This window comes from Rhincodon typus, chromosome 1 (assembly GCF_021869965.1).
Source record: "Rhincodon typus isolate 14 chromosome 1, sRhiTyp1.1, whole genome shotgun sequence".
NCBI classification, from domain to species: domain Eukaryota; kingdom Metazoa; phylum Chordata; class Chondrichthyes; order Orectolobiformes; family Rhincodontidae; genus Rhincodon; species Rhincodon typus.
This window is the reverse complement of record NC_063332.1, coordinates 163537621-163561423: the sequence shown is the minus strand read 5'-3', so window position 1 is coordinate 163561423 and position 23803 is coordinate 163537621. Positions and strand designations below refer to the sequence as shown.

The window sequence follows — 23803 nt, the reverse complement described above, 5'->3', positions numbered from 1 at the left end:
AGCTTTCCTGCTCCTCTGATGTTGCCTGGCCTGCTGTGTTCCTCCAGCTCCACACTGTGCTATCTCTGACTCCAGCATCGGCAGTTCTCACTATTTTTCGATGGAGTTTCGTCCTGATTGGCATTTTACAATAGTTTGCTTATTACTAGACTGCCCCTGAGGTAGTGACTGACCAGATGCTCTGCTATAAGCGCCATTGAAAGGGCTGTAATGAAAGCATAGATTATAAATTTAAAGAAGTTATGACAAACATAAAGCACTGATTCAGTCCAAAGTGCCATCATGTGCTCAGTTCTGGAGACAATACTTTAAGAGAGACGTGACGACTTCAGAGGAGACCAACAAAAATTTACAAGCGTGGGTTCAGGGATCTGTGGTAAATTACAAGGATAAACTGAAGAGATTCTTTAAAGAATAAGTTACCTAATTTTGTTCTTATTTTTTCCAGTTATAATTGTTCAAGATTTGTAAAACTTACATTTATTATTTAAATTTATTTTGCTTTTTTTCCACTTTTGCAACAACCATTCTTACAATCCTTTCACTTCTTTCTGTACCTGATTTGATATTAAATTCATTCGTTCTAATTTACGTTTAATTCGCAGTTCCTGGACTGTTTAATTCACAATCCTTTAAATATGAAACGTGTTGTTGTCACTGGGGTCCTGAGATGCCCAGTTTTCTCCTGCAGTTTACCAGCTTGCATTTTCAGCAACTTGTCACACAAAATTAATAAAAGCTTATCGAATATACAAAGTGAAGTCTAATTGCAGAGCCAATTAGATTCACTTTGAGAGCAAACTCTGATTCATTATTACAATATATACCTTGCAGTTTAAGTTACCTGTGATTCATTGGTGATTGTCAACATTATAAACATTGGAGCCTTTCTGATTCAGCAGGAAGCTATTGAACACAGAGCTTTGACGTAGAGTTGCTGGTACTTGTGATTTCAAAACTTAAACATTATGCTCACAATGTCAGTGAGTATGAGTTGAACTAGAAACATAAAATAGCTGCTTGACAAATTGTATTTTTTACAAATGTTTCCAGGCCATGGGTGAAGATCATCCCTTTAGCGTAGAACAAGAATCATGAACCAAATGACAGGTTGCTTCTCTGAAAGAAATTAATGAACAAATTGTGGCAGTTTCTGAAATTATTTTGTCTTCCGCTACCCAACAAATCACCAGATTTAATAAATCAATTTCTCAACTTGCCATAATGGCATTTTGAATTTAAGGCTTCTGTGTTCCTCGTCCAGTTCTGTAATTACTCGCCTAATCACTATCCCTGCTTTTAATAATTTTTTCAAGGTCTCTGGTTCGAATGGATTTTCATGGGGAAATAGGCAAATTGTGGAATGGGATTTGCAAAACATTGGCAACAGTTCTAGAACATCTTGAAAACGCATGCAATACAATCAAATCACTTAAATAAGTCATGCGGTCAGTCAACCAATTTTACATCAATACGAAGCTATTTTTGAGCTGTAATAAGACTAGTCTGATGACATAGTCTAGACTTTCCTCTATAAAACTTCAATTTCCAAGAAGTGAATAAAACATTCTGCCAACCCCTCTCGCCTAAAATTGGCTGCCAGTGTCATCCTCTACTCTCTTTGATGACACTAACAGTGCTGACACATATAAACTGCAATGAGTGAGTGTAGCTTGCACATCTGTTGTACCAGTCAGAAAGAGATACAAAAGGCTGAAAGTTATTTGCTGGATTTAAAATGAGAGGAAAGAATGCCGACCGAGTGACCCCTCAGCACCCCAGCCCCTTAAAAGTTAGAGGCAAAACCTCCACATTTGGCCAGTTTGTACCTGAACTATTTAGCAGGTTTTTGGCAAATAACTAACTTAAAGATGAACCTCTATACTGGATCTTACTGGTTCCAGCAAAGTCACTGGAAGCATTGGTCTTCGCTGGGATTGCTTACAGACCACAACAGCAATCATTGGTAGAACCAAATGTCATTTCCCACTGTGGGTTAAATCACCAGCCAGTAGCATCAAGAGTCCCTTAAGTGACCATTAAGTAGAAGACCCCACCCCAACCTGCTAACCTGATTCTGAGAGTAGGGTGTTGGGGTGGTGTGATGTGGGGACAGGGGGAGGTGGAAGAACGGATGCACACAAATTTCAATCTGGGCTAGTAATATAAAAGACAATTACAACCCATTTTGAATATTGAATTTTGTTCTCAACTGCATCTCGGGGGGGATGTATTAACCTTGGGGCAGGCATAGCATAGTATCACTGGAATAATGCTAGGGTTAAAAGGGTTAAATTATAAGGACAGTTGACATAAACCGGACTTGTATTCTCTTGCTTTTTGCATATTGAAATTGAATTAACTGTGATGCTTAAGATTATTCATCAGCTTGAAAGCAGATAGAGAGAAATTATTCCCTCTGGTAGGGGAGCACGAGCTTAAAATGAGAGCAAGACCATTCAGGGATAATGGCGTCAGAAAACACTTCAATATGAGACATCCCAGAAAATGTCCCCCAAAAACTCATCGGGTTAGATCTCTTAAGAATTTAAAACAGTGATTGGTAGAAGATTGACCCCACCCCCTACCACCAAAGCAACATCTCCCAAACCATCCACAACCTCATCACTCCAGGTGACCGCCCACCCACAGCCTCCAATCTAATCGTTCCCCAAACCCGCACTGCCCGTTTCTATCTCCTTCCCAAAATCCACAAACCTAACTGCCCTGGTCGACCCATCGTCTCTGCCTGATCCTGCCCCACCGAACTTGTCTCCACTTATCTTGACTCCATTTTCTCCCCCTTGGTCCAGGAACTCCCCACCTACGTCTATGACACCACCCATGCCCTCCACCTCCTCCAAAACTTCCGATTCCCTGCTCCCCAACACCTCATCTTTACCATGGACGTCCAGTCCCTATACACCTGCATTCCCCATGCAGATGGCCTAAAGGCCCTCCGCTTCTTCCTGTCCCGCAGGCCCAACCGGTCTCCCTCCACCTACACCCTGATCCGCTTAGCCAAACTCGTCCTCACCCTCAACAATTTCTCTTTCAATTCCTCCCACTTCCTACAGACAAAGGGGGTAGCCATGGGTACCCGCATAGGCCCAAGCTATGCCTGCCTCTTTGTAGAATACGTGGAACAATCCCACTTCTGAAGTTACACTGGTCCTATCCCCCACCTCTTCCTCCGTTACATCGATGACTGTATCGGCACCGCCTCGTGCTCCCACGAGGAGCTCAAGCAGTTCATCCACTTCACTAACACCTTCCACACCAACCTTAAGTTCACCTGGACCATTTCCGATACCTCTTTCTCCTTCCTGGACCCCTCTGTTTCCATCTCTGGCAACCACCTGGAAACCGATATCCGTTTCAAGCCGACCGACTCCCACAGCTACCTAGAATATACCTCCTCTCACCCACCTTCCTGCAAAAATGCCATCCTCTATTCCCAATTCTTTCGCCTCCGCTGCATCTGGTCCCGAGATAAGGCATTCCACTCCCGTACATCCCAGATGTCCGTGTTTTTCAAGGACCGCAACTTCCCCTCCACAGTGATCGAAAATGCCCTCAACCGTGTCTCTCACATTTCCCGCAACTCAACCCTCACACCCCCTCCCTGCAATAACAACCAAAACAGAATCCCCCTCATCCTCACGTACCACCCCACCAACCTCCAGATCCAACGCATCATCCTCTGGCACTTCCGCCATCTGCAATCTGACCCCACTACCGAGGACATTTTTCCCTCCCCACCCTTATCAGCCTTCTGGAGTGACCACTCTCTCCGTGACTTCCTTGTCCGTTCCACACTCCCCACCAGCCCCACCACCCCAGGCACTTTCCCCTGCAACCGCAGGAAATGCTAAACCTGCCCCCACACCTCCCACCTCACCCCCATCCCAGGCCCCAAGAAAACCTTCCACATCAAACAGATGTTCACCTGCACTTCTGCTAATGTGGTATATTATATCCACTGTTCCCGATGTGGCCTCCTCTACATCGGGGAAACCAAGCAAAGGCTTGGAGACCGCTTTGCAGAACACCTACGCTCAGTTCACACTAAACAGCTGCACCTCCCAGTCGCGAACCATTTCAACTCCCCCTCCCATTCCTCAGACGACATATCCATCCTGGGCCTCCTGCAGTGCCACAACGATGCCACCCGAAGGTTGCAGGAACAGCACCTCATATTTCGCTTGGGAACGCTGCAGCCCAATGGTATCAATGTGGACTTCACAATCTTCAAAATCTCCCCTCCCCCTACCGCTTCCCAAAACCAGCCCAGCTCGTCCCTGCCTCACTAACCTGTCCGTCCTTCATCCCACCTATCCCCTCCTCCCACCTCAAGCCCCAACGCCACCTCCAACCTACCAGCCTCATCCCGCCCCCTTGACCTGTCCGTCTTCCCTGGACTGAGCTACCCCCCCACCCTAACTCGCCACCTACACTCACCTTTACTGGCTCCATCCCTGCCTCTTTGACCTATCTGTCTCCTCTCCAGCTATCTTCTCCTTTATCCATCTTCTATCCGCCTCCCCCTCTCTCCCTATTTATTTCAGAATCCCCTTCCGCTCCCCCATTTCTGAAGAAGGGTCCAGACCCAAAATGTCAGCTTTCCTGCTCCTCTGATGCTGCTTGGCCCGCTGTGTTCATCCAGCTCTACACCTTGTTTTCTCAGATTCTCCAGCATTGGCAGTTCCCACTATCATTGATAGAACTTCATTTGGCAATGGATTTAATGGTGACAAAACCAAGTGTGTAGATGGAGTCAAGGTGATCCAGTTGAATGGCAGAATAGGCTTGAAGGGCTGAATGGCCTGCTTCTCTGCCAATTTCCATTAGCAAGTAACCTGCTAAAGCCCAATGAGTTCTTTCCCCACTCCCTCCACAACAGAGTCAGACTGCCATGCGAATAATGTGCAACCCCAACATGAATGCTTAATTAATCCCAGGAAAATGGGGATGGGTCACCACAGTCATGGAATGTTTCAAACTGCCACATGCCTAGCAGGAAACCCAGAAAGAGAGGAAAATCCATTTCTGCAAGTGATCAGATCCCACTAAGAATCCTGAGCTTGGAGATGACAGCCTCAAACTGGTGTCAAACAGCATTCCATTAACTGCTTTATAAAGTGCTGAAGACCTCTTGGACTCTTTATAAACTCACACAGAGCACCTGCTTTCTCAAAAGCATTTTAAACTCAATGGCCAGAGCAAAGCACTCTGGTCACAATAATTTGATTCTGTGGCAGGCGATGTAAAAGAAAGTTCTGCTTGAGTGAATCAATTTTGTCTTTGAACACTAGCTAAAGTAAAAATGAATTCTTAATATAAAAATTCATTCAATGTTTAGCTATTAAATCTTGCATTCATAGCACTCAGTCATAACTTTTAACTCATGTGAGAGTCAACACCATAACTTTTGTAATGAACGTGTGTTTAATTCAGAATTTATATCAACACCTGACATCTGTAGCTGATGCAGACATTATAATATTAACATACTGCCAGTTCCTCAGGTATTTTCCCTGAATGAGAAACATGAACACATGAAGCCTTAGAGTATTTCCAATTGGCAACTAAAAGCAAACATTTAAATCCTTTAGAATTTTATGATCTGTGCTATTTTATGCACCTTTATTCATGATTAAATAGACAACATTACGAATACAATACAATTTAATCCATTCTCCTCACATCAAAAAATAAAATGTGTTGCAATGGGTATAAAGATTCCTGCTAAAAGCTTTGTTTTCCTCTCAAAACTTCACAGCTATATAACAATCTAGTTTTAGGCAAGGGTTATTAGTTTTGCACTACTTTTATGAAGAGTGGTACAGAAATGTAGAATTATATATACTGGTTGTTATTTATCGTGATGCATAATTCTGATTATAGCTCCAAATAAATACTGACCTGCATTTATATTGCAACTTAATCATGCTGCTTGTTTTTTTAAAAAAAATGCAGAAGGCTATGAATTTAATATAAGCTACTGAGGGAAGGATGATAGAAAAGAATAGTATTCAAGACCAATTAGAACACGAGGCTGTGAGAATCACAAGTGGCAGAAAGGATTGACCTCAAGGCAACCTGATGCTGGTTATATTGAAGGGCTATCACTTTTCTGAGTACAACATGATGCTGTCTCATAGTGCTCCCATCTCAGATGTCACAGGCACAGTGGCTATAGCAGCACTCAGTGCAAAAATAATCAGGTAGATAAACAGGAGGCTAGAAGAGCACAGCAGGCCAGGCAGCATCTGAAGGAAAGGAGCAGTCAACACTTCAGGTATTACCCTTCTTCAGGACTAGATGTGGGGGTAGGGGGAGCTGCAGATAAAGGTGGGAGGGAAGGGGTGGAGGTGGAATGATGGTGATAGGTGGACATTAGTGGTAAGTACAACCTGGTTGGTCAACGGGAGGGATGAATCCAGTCAATGGCTGGAAGAGAGGGTCAGAAGGTGATATGGAAGAGAAGAGGTGGGGCTTGAAGGGGTGGTGAGGGATAGATGGCAAGGTTATTTGAGATTGAAGAACTCAATGTTGAGTCCTCCAGACCCAGGCGGAAAATAAAGTGTTGTTCTTCTAAATAATAAAGTGGCCATCCATTTTTGAGGTTTCCATCAAGGGAACATATACCCATCTCCAACCCCAATACCCTTAGAAATATATTAGTTGTCAAATGACCATCAGTTCAACTAACAGGCCGAGTCTCTTTGCTTCTTCAAAAGCAATTATTTAAAATATCATAGCCCGTACCAAAAACAAGTATTCAAGCTCATGAACTAGCATTAACTGTATCACTGGTTTAGTTTTAATAACACAGAAACATGTGATGCTTTGGTGGTGAAGCTGGTTTGACCTTAAAAGATGTTATGATGATATCACAAGTAAAATGTTATTCAATTAAATTCATTCTACTTTTGAAAGTTGAAGTATTATTCAGTTCTCTAAGGTAAAAATAAACAAGTCCCCCATTCTTTAAAAACATGAACAGAGAAAAAGAAGTGAGTTTACCCTGAGCCATTAATAAATGAAAATATGAGAGTGTTTCAGGGTCAAGTGAGAAAAGCTACAAACCCAAGCATCAAAAAAGGCAACAAAGTGAAGATAGCTTCAACTCTTCCATTGACTAACCACATTGCTAAGTGGCATTGAACACATTACCAATGCTGTAGTATCGGGAATACCTGTCCCAAGTTGGAGCTTTAAGTCCTTAACCATAATTGATCAATAGATTCCATCATATTACATGATTCAGCAAATGACTGCTCTTGATCACACAACTCCCTGCAGATTTTCTATAGCATGCAAATCTTCATTTATGGATTCTCTATAATTTTGTGATCATTTTTGACAACAAGCTACACAGCAAACGTAGAACGTTATAAACTTTGACGCCAAAATTATAGAAACATGTTTCCAGCTTCCTGAGTAAATAGCATGCATGTTTTGAAAAGGCATTTGATTGTTGGGTCTTTATCTAATGGAAACTGTAGGTAAGTCTGTTCAAGACCAACAATGCAATTCCAAGCCAACAAGTGGAATAAATACTTCTGTGAAATAGGGTATACCCAGAAAATTGACCGGGCCAGCCAAATCAGCACTGAGACTGCAAATATAAAATTGTTCTAACAATATGAACACACTCAAATTGTCCTCCAAGTCACAAACCATCCTGACTTGGACATGTAGTGCCTATCCTTCATCCTGAATTGAAGATACATTGACTATCATGCATCATGCTCCAGTCAGAATTCAGGAATTCAACACCACTTTGGGACTACCATCGCCACAAAGACCAGCAATTTCAGGAGAAAGTCCCATTATCTTATTCTTAAAGTAATAAAGAATGGATAATAATGGGACACCCATATCCCAAGAACCTATAAGAGCAAGGTTTACTCTTCTGATTGAATTTAAAATAAAAGATATTGCCCACCAGAATAAGCTGCACCACAGACAATGGATCAAACAAAGTTGTGCAAACAGTTGAGTTGTAGAACCCCATGACCCCTGAGCAAAATTAGCAAACAAATGCCTTCACATTTGTTTTAAATATGTTGATGCTTGTGCTGTGCTGGTAAACAAAGATCTGTCTTACGGTAGTGGCAGGAACATCTGCTTTAAGATCTTCTAACCAATCATTTTCAAACAAATATACTTTTCAACATATGTTACATGAAGTGGAACTAATTTGCATTTCCTGAATGAGAATTTAATCCCTGGTGATTAATTGAATTTAATACCACCATCCTCGTATAAATTACTAAAAATCATCCTTCATGAAATAGTCAAAGATCCCAAAATGTGGCAATTAATGACAAGGTGTGTATACACACATGTAATGTGAGTTTTCTTACAGAAGTTATAACAAAAAAATGACTTTTTCAACAATTGGCAATGCAGCAAAACTATTGATAGGCATCAGTTTGAATTTCATGCCTGAACCTGGATCAGTATTTAATCGTTGCACCCACTTATGGATCAGAAATGTATTGTTATGAAAAATATAGGCACAAATTAACCTGGCTTGAAACTAAACTGTTTTAACCAATGAGGCAGGAAAAGACCAGTTAGTATAATTACTGTATTATCTGAGAGATATGCAAAGACAGAATTTACTGAGACATTGCATCCTTATTTCAATAGAAATTTGCAATATTCATTTTTTTCAAATCTTCATTTATCTCCCACTCTTTTGTCCCAAAGGCATTGACTCCTGTTGGTATTCATTTCAATTGTAAACAACAATTTTTCTTCATGTCAACCTACATACCAAGTATTATAGATTATTGCATCATGGCGGCATCTCAATCAAACCCTGTCCTGTCCTCAGTCAAATACTTAACCACATGTATTTGCATCAGAAAAAGGACATGATAGAAATGACAAAAAAAGGTGGGAGAAACATTTCCCCCAAAAAATATAATGAAAAGTAACATATTTGTCTAGGCTGAGACAACAGAGGTTAGGAATCAAACAGGGCATGTTGCTGGGTATGATTCAGTTGTATAAATGTCTTAAATATTCCTTGTTCACTGACCACTTACATGGGCAAAGATTTCAATGACCACCTACTGGACCTAGTCCACCTGCACTTTTTTTTCCCACTGCAGAATTAAAGAAAGAATTTTGCATTTTTTGATGAGACACCAATTATGTGGTGTCTGGTTTCAAGCTGAGGATCCATTTCAGGCATTAGCATTCAGCTGGCACCTCTTCTTCATTTTAGCCCATGAGGGATAAAAATCTAATCGCACCATTGAATGTTGCAACAGCAACATAAGCCTTGGTTTCAAAACCACATTGATGTCACTTGTGCTTAAAACTACCTGTGTTGCACACACGCATGCTTGGCTGTCTCACATCACATACCTGTTCTTTCTTTATTCATTCATGGGTTATTTGGCTGTCACTGATTAGACCAGCATTTATTGTCCATCCCGAATTGCCAAAAGGGCAGTTAAGAGTCAACCATATTGTTATGAATCTGGAGTCACATGTAGCCAGACCAGGTAAGGTGTAACTTCCCTGAAGGACATTAGCGAACCAGATGGATTTTTCCAAACATTGACAATGGTTTCTTGGTCATTATTAGACTCTTAATTCCAGGCATTTCCTATGATCTCTGCATTGGATTGTGCACCTGGGATTTGAATTATGAACAAAACACCTCAAAAACACTTACATGTTACCAGAGGCAGCACGGTGACTCAATGGTTAGCACTGCTGCCTCACACCAACAGGGACCTGGGTTCGATTCCATTCTTGGGTGACTGTCTGTGTGATGTTTGCACATTCTCCCCCTGTCTGTTTAGGTTTCCTCTGGGTGCGTTGATTTCCTCCCACAGTGCAAAGATATGTAGGTTAGATGGATTGGCCATGCTAAATTGCCCATTGTGTCCAGGGGTGTGCAGAATAGATGGGTTAGCCATGGGAAATGCAGGGTTACAGGAATAGGGTAAAGGGCAGGTCTGGATAAGATGCTCTTCGGAGGGTTGGTGTGGACTCAATGGACCGAATGGCATGCTCCCACACTGTAGAGATTCTATGATTCTATTCTATAATTTGAGAACAAGAGCTACAGGATATCTTCTGCAATGAACAACTGGGGAATTTCTTTCAGCAATCTCAGTCTTAAAATTCACTGGATGTTGTATATGGATGTTGGGCGGGAATCATAAATTTTCAGGAAATGTTCTTAGATTGCTGATGGTAGTGTGGTTCATTGAGCAGGTGTGAGAGGTTAGTAAGGACCATAATGTGAAACTGACCTTAAATCTCTTGTATTACAACTCCTTGTGTCTAGAATCACACAACTCACCTCCCTGGACAACTATATCTAACCTTTCCTGTGGATGATCCCTGAGACCTTCCAAGGAACCAGAGCAGCTCTCCTCTGTCCACTTCTGCTACCAATGCCTCCAGCATCACATTTGTAAGCCTAAAGCCTTCTCTCCCTCTCTCTCTCTCTGTCTTTCTCACTCTCTGTCTTGGTGTTCCACTTTCCTTGTTTACAAATGAAGCAATGATAGTTGTCAACATCCTGGTCTAAATCAGTGCAATTTCCTGATAATACCATAGAGATTAGCACACACTGCTCAGATTCCCGATGAGCACTGAGACAGGCAATTGTGCAGACACCACTCTAACATATACTGAAAACAAGGTAAATCAGGCAATAGCACTACATTTGCATGCTGCCAATTTCCACTTCAATAGTTGTAGGCAGATTACAAATTGTAATGCTATGCAGAAAAAAATGATGTAGATCAAATTTTATGCCACAAAATCAAATTTTGCATGAAATAAAAAAATTATGGTAAAGAAATTCCCATTTAAAAAGTCTCATTACAGTTTAGTAAATGCAACTTGATAAAAAAAAGAGTTGTGGAAATCTTGTACCCCACACCATCGCAATAAAGTTGTGAACCAGATCTTACCAGATAATTTTATAACTGTAACATAACTTCAAACATTTTATATTCCAGCCACCTTGAAATAAATGTGATGTGGAGGTGCTGGTGTTGGAAAGGGGCGGACAACACCAGAAGTCACACGATGCCAGGTTATCGTCCAACAAGTTTATTTGAAATCACAAGCTTTTGGAGCGCTGCTCCTTCATCAGGTGAAGTGGGGGGAAGCTTTCTGTGACTCCTGACTTTGAAATAAAGGCTTTCCAATAGTCTTTTAAATTATTTTTGAATCTATTTTGTTTTCAACATCAGAGTACATTTTTTTTTCCTTTTTATGAGAAGAATGTTAATTGTTTTAATGCTTTTTTTTATCTGTTTGTGGGATGTAGGCATCACTGGCTAAAACAGCATTTATTGCCCATTCCTAATTGCCTTTGAGCAGGTGGTCGTGAGATGCCTTCCTGAACCACTGAAGTTCATGGGTGTGAAAGGGAGGTGTATGTACACCCATTGTGTTGTTAGGAAGAGATTTCAGGATTAAGTAGTAATGAACCCACTCTTGCTGCTGAGAATTTCATAAAAGCAGATTCTGACAACTTGGAAGCTATACTCCAACACTTTCTGTGGAATACACTTTCAATGATCTTTCTCGCTTGATGTGGGTACAATAACTAAAACACACCAGATTCAAAGAATGACAGCACATAATTGAGTGGTTCATTCACAATGGAAGCATTTGGAAGTTATGTAGATTGTGACAACTTTAGACATTGAAGCAGTACAGTAAGAAAATCTTGTAACTTATTTCAAGTATCTGTGGAATCTAATTGTTTTTAAGAGCTTGAGGCAGCAATCAGAGGAACAGAAAGTGGGTGTGGTTGGTTTGGGGCTGGAGGAAGGTACAGAAATGGAGTGGGGCAAGAAGGTTGAGGAGCCAGCAGCAATATATGTCAGTCAGGGCAGAAGTGAGGTATGAGTAGGACTTAACACTGGATTGGTTTCAAACAGCCAGGTTTTACATAAATTGAAATTTCCAGAAACTGAGATAGTAGGAACTGCAGATGCTGGAAAATCTGAGATAACAAGGTGTAGAGCTGGATGAACACAGCAGGCCAAGCAGCATCATAGGAGCAGGAAGGCTGACGTTTCGGGCCTAGACCCTTCATCAGAGGTCTAGACCCGCAATGTCAGCCTTCCTGCTCCTATGATGCTGCTTGGCCTGATGTTTCCAGAAACTGGATGGTTTTCTTTAATCCTTATAAAAAATCATCTACAAAACTGAAAACCAAATCCCATTTACTTCTACTTTAGAACTCAAGACCTCAAATAATCATAACGTATTTCAAAACTTTATCACACACCGCATGGATGGGTTCAAGTATGTGGACCTAAATGCCGTTAGCCTAGATGTGGTGTCTAATGTCACCAAGGAGGAGCATGAACCTGGAGATAACTAAACAGAAATTACTGGCAAAATGCAACAGGTCTGACAGCATCTGCAGGAGGAAAGCATAGTTAGCATTTAAGACTCAAAAACAATTTTGAAGGTATTCTGACTGCAATCAGTTGGATAGTATCAGCTATTCAAGGGAAAGTAATGCTTTTGTTGTGTAGAATTATATGTGACTGTATAACAAGGGGGACAGGCAATTAAACATCAACAGAGACAAAAAATTGGAGAGAACTGAGGTCTCATTATTGTGTTCAGGGAAATTGTTATAAATCGACAGGAGTCATGGGTCTCCCAGACATCCTAAATTCCCCACAAATCCCATAAAATAATAGGATTCCTGTCTTAAAACTTATGCAGTTGGATTGGATACCTATTCAGATCAATGACAAACCATCTCAAGATGTTCCTTAAATTTATGAAATCTTTGATGCTGTATGTTTCATATTTTAAACAGGGACCTCAAATAAAGAGATCTAATTTCTCATTTCTAGTTATTAAAGGTTGGAGGTTTTCTTTTGTATTTATAATTATTGTGTGAAAATTTTCATCATGAAAACAATTCAACCAGACAAAAAAAAACGAGCTTTAGGTGACAGCTTGAAAACCTTGGAGAAAGTTTGCTAGAATGTCACTGGTAGATAAAACCAAATAATTTATTTGATTTAATTTCAGAATAGATTTTGCAAAAAAATAAATTCCACAAATGGGAAGTGATTCTCAATCAATTGTTAATTTAAATTTGAGATCAAATGGATTTTTTTTGTTAGGCAAAGGTATTAAGGGATTTGGGCAAAGATGGGTGCATGGAGTTAGGTCACAGATTAGCCAGGATCTCATTGAATGGTAGATCACACTCAAGAGCTTAAATCGTATACCCTTGTTTCTATGTTTCTACTTGTGCATAATTATCTTAAGTGCTGCTGCTTTATGATGATAGCATCGATAGTCTATTGGAAATTCAAATCTTGTACAAGAACTAGTAAAGACAATTTCAACTACTTCAGATGTTTCACTGTCCAGAACGGTCCCTAAATCCTTTTGCCTCTCTATCTCTTCCTTCAATTTTCAAACTTTAATTCATTTGTTTTGTGATTTTGATTTTTTTTTTCTCTCCATAGATTGGTGTCTATTTCGATTGTGAAGCGTTCCTAAACCCTTTTTTAAAACCAGAATTAAACAGTATAAATGCAATTTGTTTTGGTTTTGTTGTTGAAATAATTTCTGAGCTGACAAGTCAAAGTTAAACATTTTTGAATGCTTTATCTTTTTCTCTCTATCTCACCTTTAATTCATGAAGATGCAAAAAGCACTTGACGAATATCAAGGGTGAGAAAATTTCAGGCATTATTCTTCCAATACAATTATTTTCTGCATTTTAACTGCATTTTTAATATCCATAAAATTGCTTGACTCAATTATTTTGCACAACAGATTATTTAAATAGTTATCATTCTTTAATTACAAAGCATGTTCTAACATATACAGCAACTTTAAATTTGACATCTGACCTTGCTCAGTTATATTTTAGCTGCCTTTATCTACATGAAGTAATTAATATTTGATATAACTCAATGACATACAGTTTTTCTAATCATTTCTCATAACTGATCCCTTCAGTCATCAACAATAATCATGTTACTGTTGGCTTGCGATGTAGATTTCTTTTATGGCTTTCACTAGAATAGAGGGCTGTGTCCAGGTAAGGTCGAACCAGTGTATTGTAAAATTCTAGAATAACTTCTTAAAAGTTGCGCTCTCATCATTTAAAAAGGCTGACATTTCAGTACTGAGGGAATGCTAAAGTACTGGAGATACTATCTTTCTAAGGATACATTGAACGGACGACTCTCCTGAACTGTCAGTGGTACTCGCCATACACTCTCTGGGTACTTGTGGCGAGCAGTTGCCTTTCCTGCGACCGGCTCATCATCCCTCCAGCCTCCCTTATCGCCGCTTCCCTCCACGACCGTTCCACTCACGGGCCCCTCACTTACTCCCTCTGTCTCACCCAGCCACTGTCACAGCGAGGGGTTTTCACAAGACGCAAGGGGCGAGCGGGAGGGAGGCAGCAAGAGGGTGAGGCTGCAAACGGCAGACTGGAGGTGAGGGGTAGGGAAGCGGGAGAATCGGCAAGAGGAAGGGACTGGGAAGCGGTGAGCGGAGGGAAAGACAAAATAAGAATTTTTTGAAGATAGATTTTTAAAATTCATTTTGTGGGAATCGCTGGCTGGCCAGTATTTATTGCCCATCCCTAGTTGCCATTGAAAAGGTGGTGGTGAGCTGCCTTCTTGAACCGCTGCAGTCCTCCTACTGTGGGTTGACCCACAATGCTATTTGAGAGAGAATTCCAGGATTTTTACCCAAGGACAATGAAGGAACGGCGATATATTTCCAAGTCAGGATGGTGAGTGACTTGCAGGAGAACTTGAAGGTGGTGGTGATCCCATATATCTGCTGCCCTTGTCCTTCTAGATGGAAGTGGTCGTGGGTTTGGAAGGTGCTGTATGAGGACCTTTGGTGAATTTCTGGAGTGCATCTTGTAGATAGTGGACACTGCTGCTACTGAGCGTCAGTGGTGGAGGGAGTGGATGCCTGTAGATGTGGTGCTAATCAAGCGGGCTGTTTTGTCCTGGATAGTGTCAACTTTCTTGAGAGTTGTTGGGGCTGCTTATTAGGCAAGGAAATCAAATCTTATGGAGTAAGATGGGAATGTGGAATTTAAAAAAAGACAGATGATCCATGACCATATAGAATGGTAGTGGCAGGACCGGATAGTCTACTTTTGCTCACAGTTCTAACTAAACATATTACTAACTGTACGCTTTACACGCCAAAGTATCTTTTATAATTTTTGATTTAGTCGTATGCGCCAGGATATATTTTGAAAAAACTAAATCGCCTTGAATTGATCAGGACGTTTAAAATTCTACCCTGTTAAAAATTTCCAATAGGTCCTCATTAATTTTCTAGTGAATTCCAGTGATAAAAAGTGTGTTTTGGCCTAATTCAAAGAAAAAAAAGTGGTAATTTCAGTATCTATGCGATACTCTGTATGTAATCTTCTTAAATGAGTTTCTTTGGGAGCGTTCCCTGTGTCTAAGGTCTCCAAGTCATTTTTACACAATGACCCTTCCAATGTACCCCTCAGAAGAGGTTCAGTTCTGTGCCTATTGGTAGCTGCCTTGGTCAGGTTTGGCACTAAATTTGTTTGGTTTCACTTCAAGGCAGCCTTACCACCAGCACCAGGTCGGCGGTACCTAGAGAGTTTTGCTAGGCCTCATTGGATACCACAGGACATATGCCCTCTAGGTCAGAAATTCCTAAATCGCGTGTAAAGACAGGTTAAAGTCAGAGCTGCCACTTTGCAATCCTGCATTCTAAACTAGATTGAATGGGGAGTGGAAGGACATTTCATAGACTTGGTCAGTCAGTGTTCATGTCTATTAATCCGAGGTTTGTGGGGTGGAGGGGGTGTGTTTTAGGTCAGGGATGTGCCCCCACTCCCGCCGGTCTGTGACGGGAAACTGTAAATTCTGCACCGGTACTTGATAAATGGCAAACGCTTCCGAATGCGATGATGGGATAGTTAAAGAGTGGTGTTCTGAGAATGTATGGCGAGTGGGAATAAAGGAATTTTCCTTAGTGCTTGTGAATGACAGCAGTATCACATATTTTCAAATCAACCTTTGCAGAGGTGTTCTTACACACCTCTGGAGCAGGTGGGATTGAACTCAGGCCTCCTGGCTCAGAAATAGGGACACTACTTCTGTGCCACAAGACCCTCAGCAGAATCTTATATTGAATAATAACAAAATATTCCGCACTGAAGGGATTTTTTTTATCAGATACAATTCCGCTCTTGGCCTTTTTTTGCGTGACTTCTTGCTGTGTTGAATCCAATTTTAACCGATTATGAGATCTGTTAAGCTTAGCTGTGGAGCTCATTTCCGAGTTTTCGTTGCGGAATATCCCACGTGCGGTTGAGTAGCTTATGATTTTGGTTGTCAGAGCCTTGTGCTCTGCTATCACTGTTAACTTCAGCTGCAAATTTGAGGAAGCGGCTTGTCACATTTCCCAGGCTTTTGCTGCGCTCAGCAAGGGCCACACACGAACTCTTGGGCTATTGACCCAAATTAGCATGTAATGAACATGGTTATTGGGAAACGATCTAAGCAATTCGGACCTTTCTCTTGATCAATACAAAGCTGTCGACTTGTGCAGTCACCGTCTGTAAAGCAGTTTTTAAAGTCTGCGGGCCGTCAATAAATGAACAGCATCCTCTGCTGGCGCCTAATCTCGATTTGAATACACTGCATGGTGCCAATGTGGGACCCAGTGGGAAGTGGCCTGGTCCTTTTGTGAGATGTTCATGTCTGAACCCAGGGAAAACCCCTGAGTTCAGGACGTCAATCCTCTTTAACAGAAATACCAGCGGCCCTTCCAAACGCTAGTGACAACATGTTGTACCTATCAACGGGAGAAAGATACCTGGAATTTTTAAAAAAAGCCTCAACAATTTTATTCAGAACAAATTTATTTTGTTTTAACTTTTAAATGACATTATATCATTTCGCTGACCTGAGGCAGATTGTGCATCACATCCCTCCAGCTCCACATTGTGTTATCTCCAGCATCTGCAGTTCTTACTATCTCTGAGAAAGTCCTAAGCCAATACGCTTTCCTGTGTAGGAATTATCCTGTAATACTTAATTTTATTCAAGCTCCTGAAAGAGCGGTTGCCCCGGCGGGTATGTCACTTCTGTCTGCTCCCCTCGGCTGGGTTACAGCAACAGGAGTCTACTTCAACGGCTTCACCTTGCTTTTACTGGGCTTCAGGTCGTCCTGTGTCCAGTCCAACAGTTCGCCAACGAGTTTTGGACTTCACTGGGATCCCCCAAGTTATTTATGATTCAAGTGGGCTTTGACATCAGAGAGGGCTTGATACTCCCCGGGGGAGGGGAGGGGAAGTGGTCATGCTTAAGGCATTGCCATACGATTAATAAACCAATGCCTCCAATCTTCAGCCTGAAAGCTGAGCGATGACGGTATATTTGTAGCACTGGGGTCCAGTGTTGAGTTCTGTCGCACTGCACCCCCGAAAATGTCGTTCTATGTATGTTTAAATGCATTATCTTGTTATCCTCCCGCACGGCGCATACGGACGTTTCAGGCTCTATATAAATGCCAGTCGTTGGTGATGGAGAGCAACGACCTGGGGGTTCATTTCTTGCAGAGTTCATTCGAAGGCGCTCAATCAATTCGTTTGCGTACGAACATAAATTCATTCAGTTTTCTGCTAAACGAAACAAAACCAAATGGGAACTAAGATGATGGCAGAGGTTTCAGATGAGAAACACTTTCAGTCACAAGGAGAGGTATCGAGTATTAACTTCCCATCTCACTCATAATTGGAATCATAAACGATCTTAATGATAGGCCGGTCCCTTGAACAAATCTCCAGATTGTCCTATATAATTCTGCCCTTCTGGAGCACATTCCACCGAAAAATACAATGTCATCAGATAACTAACATCGGTTTTAAATCTGCATGCCAAACCAACCTCATTGGCAGATTTTAATTCACGCGATAGAACACGGTTAACAAACTGAAACTTGTTCAGCAAAATAACAAACAATTAATTGAATTAAGAGCAGGGCAAATTCAGGGTCTGTTGTGTTGCTGCGCGGCATTGTAACTACACTCCCTCTTTGAATATAGTATTTCCCGCTGATGTTTCTGAAATAACACCGCCCTGTATAATTACTGCCGATGTGGTTCCTTATTCAATCAGCGGCACCAATGTCTATCAGCGCGAGAGCGATACTGTCCATTCACCAGGTATTCTGAATTAGTTATTACCACTGTTAGTTATTCCATCATCCAGTCATTCATTTTGCCAGCGCTCCTGCTGCAGGCGATCTCTCGAACTAAACGCGAAAGAAGATTTAGCCGCATCTGTATTGAAGAAACTGTAGCTTTGTAATTTTATAATTGTCCGATTGTCACAGAACACTAATTTATATCAGTGCCATCTCTTGTCCTCTGACCCTGTCAAATGCCCACTGGTATTTAGTTTATTCTCCTATCCTTTCTGAGGTGACCTTTTCTTGCGTAAAAAAACCTCGTTTTGTTTTTTTTTAAGAAAATAATTAAATCAAATGAAGTAAATATCAAGATGGATTAAACCACTCGTGGTCATTGAATAGATCCAGAAGTTCTGAACTATCTGCCTTAGTCCCCATTTTACATAGCTGCTCCCACTTTCCGCTGTGACCTGCAATCTGAACCCTATTTTGCTCGTTTATAAAGTGAACGGATTTATCTCCCCGTCTGTACAGTTTCATTAACGCCATCTAATTGAAGTTCCCAATCTCTTAAGCCCACCCCCCAAAAAAAGAAATAATTAAAGGAGGAAGCTCCGGTTTGAGTGGAGTTTAATTCACTGTTCAATTCATAGAACCGCCTCCAAACTCCACACTATTTTCCTAAGAAGTCTGACAACGTCCCATCGGCATATTATGGGATGCCCGTTATTTTTCTCGCCCCGTTATCCTCGCCACCACTAACACCATTACCGCAGCACTGCTCCCCCTCCCCTTATCCCCAACACATCCCACCCTTTATTTATTTTTTGTAACAGCTGCAATGGCGTGAACGGAGAAACGACAGAGAGATTGGATCTTCTCATTAAAAGTAAACGCCATTTCAACGGCCGACTTCAATACAAAAGCCCTTCTTCGTTCTCATGGTAATTACCGAAGTACACACACACACACACAAAGGCAGGTTACTTCGTCCGCGTGTGAAAAAAATGTCCTTATAACGGTAATAAATTACATTGTCTGATTCCCTCTGACGCTTCTCGGTGACTGTAAGCCTGCTTTCCAATATCGCTCAGCGGATGCCTTCAGATCTGGAACGGGGGTTCTTTTGGAAGCAAATAACTTTCGAATGCCGGGAAATATTCATTCGAACCTCGAGAATTGAATCAAAAACCGTGCCTCTTTCTTCCAGCTACTCCGCGATGTTAGCTCACAGCACAATCAAGCGTAGAAAGGCGAAACTGAATAAAATGTCCACTTCACCCACAAAGGGAACCGCTCGAAATGTTAATGACCCGTCGCCAGACTTAGTGCTTACAAAGTGCACGACCTGAAAGTAGAAATCATCCAAAAAAAAATTGCCTATGGTCCGGGCGACTAATTTTTCTGAATATTCGGTCCAAGAAGGGCCTGGTTTTATTTTTTTTGTGGGGGAAGCTTTATGTGGAGATCCAGGGGTGATTTTTAGGGAAGAGTTTGAACATTATTCATGAATTATTTTTTCAAACACAACTAATCATCATGTCTCAAGGAGAGAGGTAGGGGAGAACCCAAGCCACAACATCACCGCAAGTTTAAAAAAAATTGCAGAAGTTTTAACACATCTGTGCTAGAATGTACAGCAAGTGTTCATCCTCCCGGGTCGAGCCAGAGATTCGGGTAGAGAGGCCGTAAATCGCCAAATAAACTTTCCTACAACAGCCTACACCCAGATGGTCACTAACTGGAATTACAATATAATTTATTAAACGCTAACGAATTAAAAAGACACCGTACTTTTTTTTTGTTTAAAACGCACAAACACAAATTCTGACGAGACTTGGCATTCAGACTCCACAAGATTGCAAAACACGAAGAAATGAAACTAAATCTATACATTAAAAACCAAAGCCAACGCTAATTTTAAACGGATCTGTTCTTATACAAAATGTATTTTACACATAAATATTCACAGTTATTTCTTCTTTCTGTTCGGCATTTAATACACGGACTATTTACATGTAGCGGAGCTCCTCGGTCTTCACAATCTCAGTCTCTGAGCGGAATATATTTCTGTGCCTATCTCGGTGTAAAAATGTTCGAGATTGGGGGCTTAAGCGTCCTTCACAGGAGAGGCAGATGGGAATTAGTGCTTAAACCGCTCATCAAATCTTCCCATAACTTATATATAAAAATATATACATCTCTGAAAATGTACAGAGAAGTGGTAAATAGACAGTTTAGTGCTAGGTTCCGCAGGATGAGGAAAATAAAAGCACCGGACTCTCCCTATGAGCTTTCGTTTTCACTGGTAAGAACGTGCAATGTGTTGGGTTTGTGTTTCTTGAGTAACTGGGAGATTTTTTCGTCGTCAGAATTGGGATCCAGCGGCTTGTTGTATTCATCATCGTCATCCTCGTTTTCCGAGGTGCCCTTCAGTCTCTCTGTCTCCGAGTCCTGCTTCTTCTTGGCTGTGGCCATCTCTGCGGCATGTTTCTTCCTCCACTTCGTCCGTCTGTTTTGGAACCAGACCTGAACCGAAAGGAGCACAGTTAATGTCAGTAATTGGAGGAATGCGTTTACAAAGAAACACACACGCGCGCACACATACACACACACACACACACAGGATGATTTACATTCGCTGTGAAAACTCTGGGCAGTCAGTTCCCCCTCGAATACACAAGTCAGAAACTTGCACTCGTGTTACCTTCGTTTGTAATTGAAGATGGCAATTTTGAACGGGCTGGATTGACACTCGTGTAACGACTCAGGGACTGAGAGGAGACTCTTGGCGCAGATGAGCTCCTCCACCTCAGAGAGCTGCGCTGCTACCGTTAGTTTTCGGAGTTATAGACCACTTGGGTGTTTTACGGCAAACCCCACTTGGTATGAGCGTAGAGTGACAGCGCGAGTGACATTTAAGTTGCGCTTCGGAGAGAAAGCACGGTTTGAATGAGGTTTCTAAATATCGGAATATGGCTTGTCCTTGGCAAGAATAATTAGGCATGTTTTAGTTTATTGACCATGCGCTATTTAAACTGGTTCTCACAATCTAGAAACGCCATACACGAGCCCATCTATACAGCGTCCTGAGATAAATTAAGTCCTGCGACAGTTTAATCTTTATCTAAGAACTCATAAAAGTAAATTACTTATATCCCAGCGGTGAGCTTCTTACCGTTTCTTTAAAAACAGACAGATTACAATTTGCAATGTTCTATTAATATTTACGCAACTGATGTGCTTAGCTCTTATCTAATTTGCTTTTAATGATGGAGATATTTTATTTGTGCTATCGGCAACTTTTCTCTGATTGTTGCGGTCGTGGGAGCGGTTGTCTGAAAGGACAACAATCGCTTGGCGGAGGAAATGCACAAGCGAGCGCGCTCCAAATCTCAAACCAGAGAAAATCTCCCCAATAAAAAACAAATTAGATCAGACACTGCCCGCCAAAAACAAATCAAACGGAAGAATCAAAAAAAAATCGAAGTGCAAAAGACGAGACAAGGTGCGTGTAGACTAAACGTGGGTGCTGCCAAATTGATTAAAAAATACAATTTACAGTGGAACAATAGATGCTAAAATAAGATGTTTTTGGGGGTTTGAAAATATCACTGCTTAGGAATCAGTCGTTTACACATCAAGAAACGATAGTTTGGATAAGCTCGCATTTCAAAGTTTTGTTGCAATTAACTTATTTCGATTTTAATTTTCACTTTTTTTCAATAATATAAAATTCCTAATTTTATCAGATCAAATATAGGTTTGTGAAAATCGACCCCATACCCCGGCGTTACCCCACGTTGACCTATCTGAATCTTTGCTGCATCTGTCAAGCAATCCTACCTTGACTTGACTCTCAGTCATTCCCAGTGAGTACGCCAGTCTCGCCCTCTCGGGTCCGGCTAAATATTTCGTTTGTTCGAAAGTTTTCTCCAACGCGAAAATTTGTTGGCCGGAAAACGTGGGCCTGGTGTGCTTTCTCTTCCCGTCTTTATCGATCAGCATGGCGCTCTGATCTGAAAGGAGACAGTAAGCGGCGCGTCAAACAACAGACAGAGCTTATTTATTTCAGGGGGAAATCTGGAGCTGGAAAAGGATTACAGATGCATTTGGTCAGAATGCCAGCACAACGACGGAATAATACAGTTGGACAATTAATATTGACAAAATATGCAACAAGTTTTGATCAACTGGCCAAATTAACAGTTCTTTACAGAAATAAATGATATATATTTTTACTAAGGTGGCAAATGGTACTTTTGAAATAATTGTTAAATACATGCAAAAACCAGTTATTGATATTCAGTTACTGACAATTCTTAACTATTAATTGGACAGAAATACAATCAACTATTAGGCATAAGTGTCCAATAGGGCAATACATTTGAAAATGATGTTTACAGAGTATTGAAGCAAAAGGAACGAAACTAATTCGAGAGATGAATGTCTGGTGTTTAAGTGGCAGGTTAGAGGGGACATAAGGGTTTGTACTTACGCGGGGAGCAGCCTAGCCGTGCATCTCTCCAAGGTGGGCTCTGCATCACTCCCGGCCAAAAGATGGGGCTCCGGCCGGGCAGTTCAGCTAGCGGTTTAGGGTAACGGGCGACCGCCGCTGCCGCCGCCGCTGCCGCCGCCGCCGCCGCCGCTCCCGGGCTGAAGTACATGCCCGGGGGTGGGGGGCTGAGGCTGGCGTTGAAACGAGGGATTCCCGAGAGCAGGGCAGAGGCGACCCCGCCTCCCCCTCCGCCACCTCCACCTCCACCACCTCCTCCTCCTCCTCCTGCACTCCCACCTCCTCCACCTCCGCCCGGGAGCATCACCGGCCGGCTCAGGATGTCGTTAATACCGTGAGGCGTGGTGGACGAATGTTGCTGGGCCAGAAAACCGGGCAGGCTGGAGGTCGACTTGAGCCCAGTGGAAGCGGCCGCGCTGATAATCCCCGCCGGGCTAGGGGACGTTGAGATGGAGGAAGCGCCGGTGACTGAGCCGGGCCCCGTCTGCAGCGAGTAGGGGTTCAAAGGGTTCTTCATCTCGGTCATACTATGCAGGGCCGCTAAGGGCGGGCTGCTCAGCACGAACGCGCTCTGGCGGCTCCCCTCCATCTGTCCGACCGCTAACATCACCAAAAAAGTGATCGGAACCAGTCAACAAGTCATCACAAGGAAAGGGGGAGGGAAGAGAGGGGAAAAGGGGGTGGAGGAAGAAGGTGGGGGGCGAGAGAGTTGGATGAAAAACACCACCACTAGCAGCAGCTTCAGATCGAAGGAAGTCCGAGAAATTCCCCCACCCTTGCAATTTGGGGAATCTTTTAATTAACACAGAGAACAGAAATGGATTCAGAAAACAGCTCTCTCCCGTTAGATTCCCAGGTACGGTGATGAGGTAGGGTGGGGGCTTGTTGATTGGAGTTGATATTCTTGCTCTCAGAAGTGTTTGCACAGTTTTGGGTTTTTTAATATAAAAAAGAGATTTAGACTTTTTTTCAGCTCTCGCCTCGCCGCCCCACATGAACCAGCCAGTGGTAATAAAAGCCTCTCATCACTTTGAGACGTTTTGAGAAGTGCTCCGGACAGAAAGTGCAGGAGAACGTTCCCCACCTCCCTGTCAATCA

At 42.0% G+C, this 23803-nt stretch overlaps 2 protein-coding genes across 2 annotated transcripts in view; both read right to left on the bottom strand.

The window, feature by feature from the left end:
- The window catches only part of LOC109918329, an 859583-nt gene that overhangs the window by 551171 nt on the left and 284609 nt on the right, over positions 1 to 23803 (bottom strand). The gene's annotated exons all lie outside the window — the stretch shown is intronic.
- Positions 19932 to 23685, bottom strand: nkx6.1 (NK6 homeobox 1). The gene is made up of 3 exons (XM_020532332.2): positions 22688 to 23685; positions 22036 to 22208; positions 19932 to 20718 (listed from the first exon to the last, which is right to left on the bottom strand). The coding sequence occupies exons 1-3, from the start codon at positions 23310 to 23312 to the stop codon at positions 20476 to 20478; spliced, it is 1041 nt and encodes a 346-aa protein (XP_020387921.2). The 5' UTR covers positions 23313 to 23685; the 3' UTR covers positions 19932 to 20475.

Coding starts and splice junctions, on each gene's coding strand:
- nkx6.1 (XM_020532332.2), bottom strand. CDS start 23,312: ATGTTAGCGGTCGGACAGATGGAGGGGAGCCGCCAGAGCGCGTTCGTG. Junction 22,209..22,687: donor ACGGCTAGGCTGCTCCCCGC/GTAAGTACAAAC, acceptor GTCTCCTTTCAG/ATCAGAGCGCCATGCTGATC. Junction 20,719..22,035: donor TGACTGAGAGTCAAGTCAAG/GTAGGATTGCTT, acceptor CTTTCGGTTCAG/GTCTGGTTCCAAAACAGACG.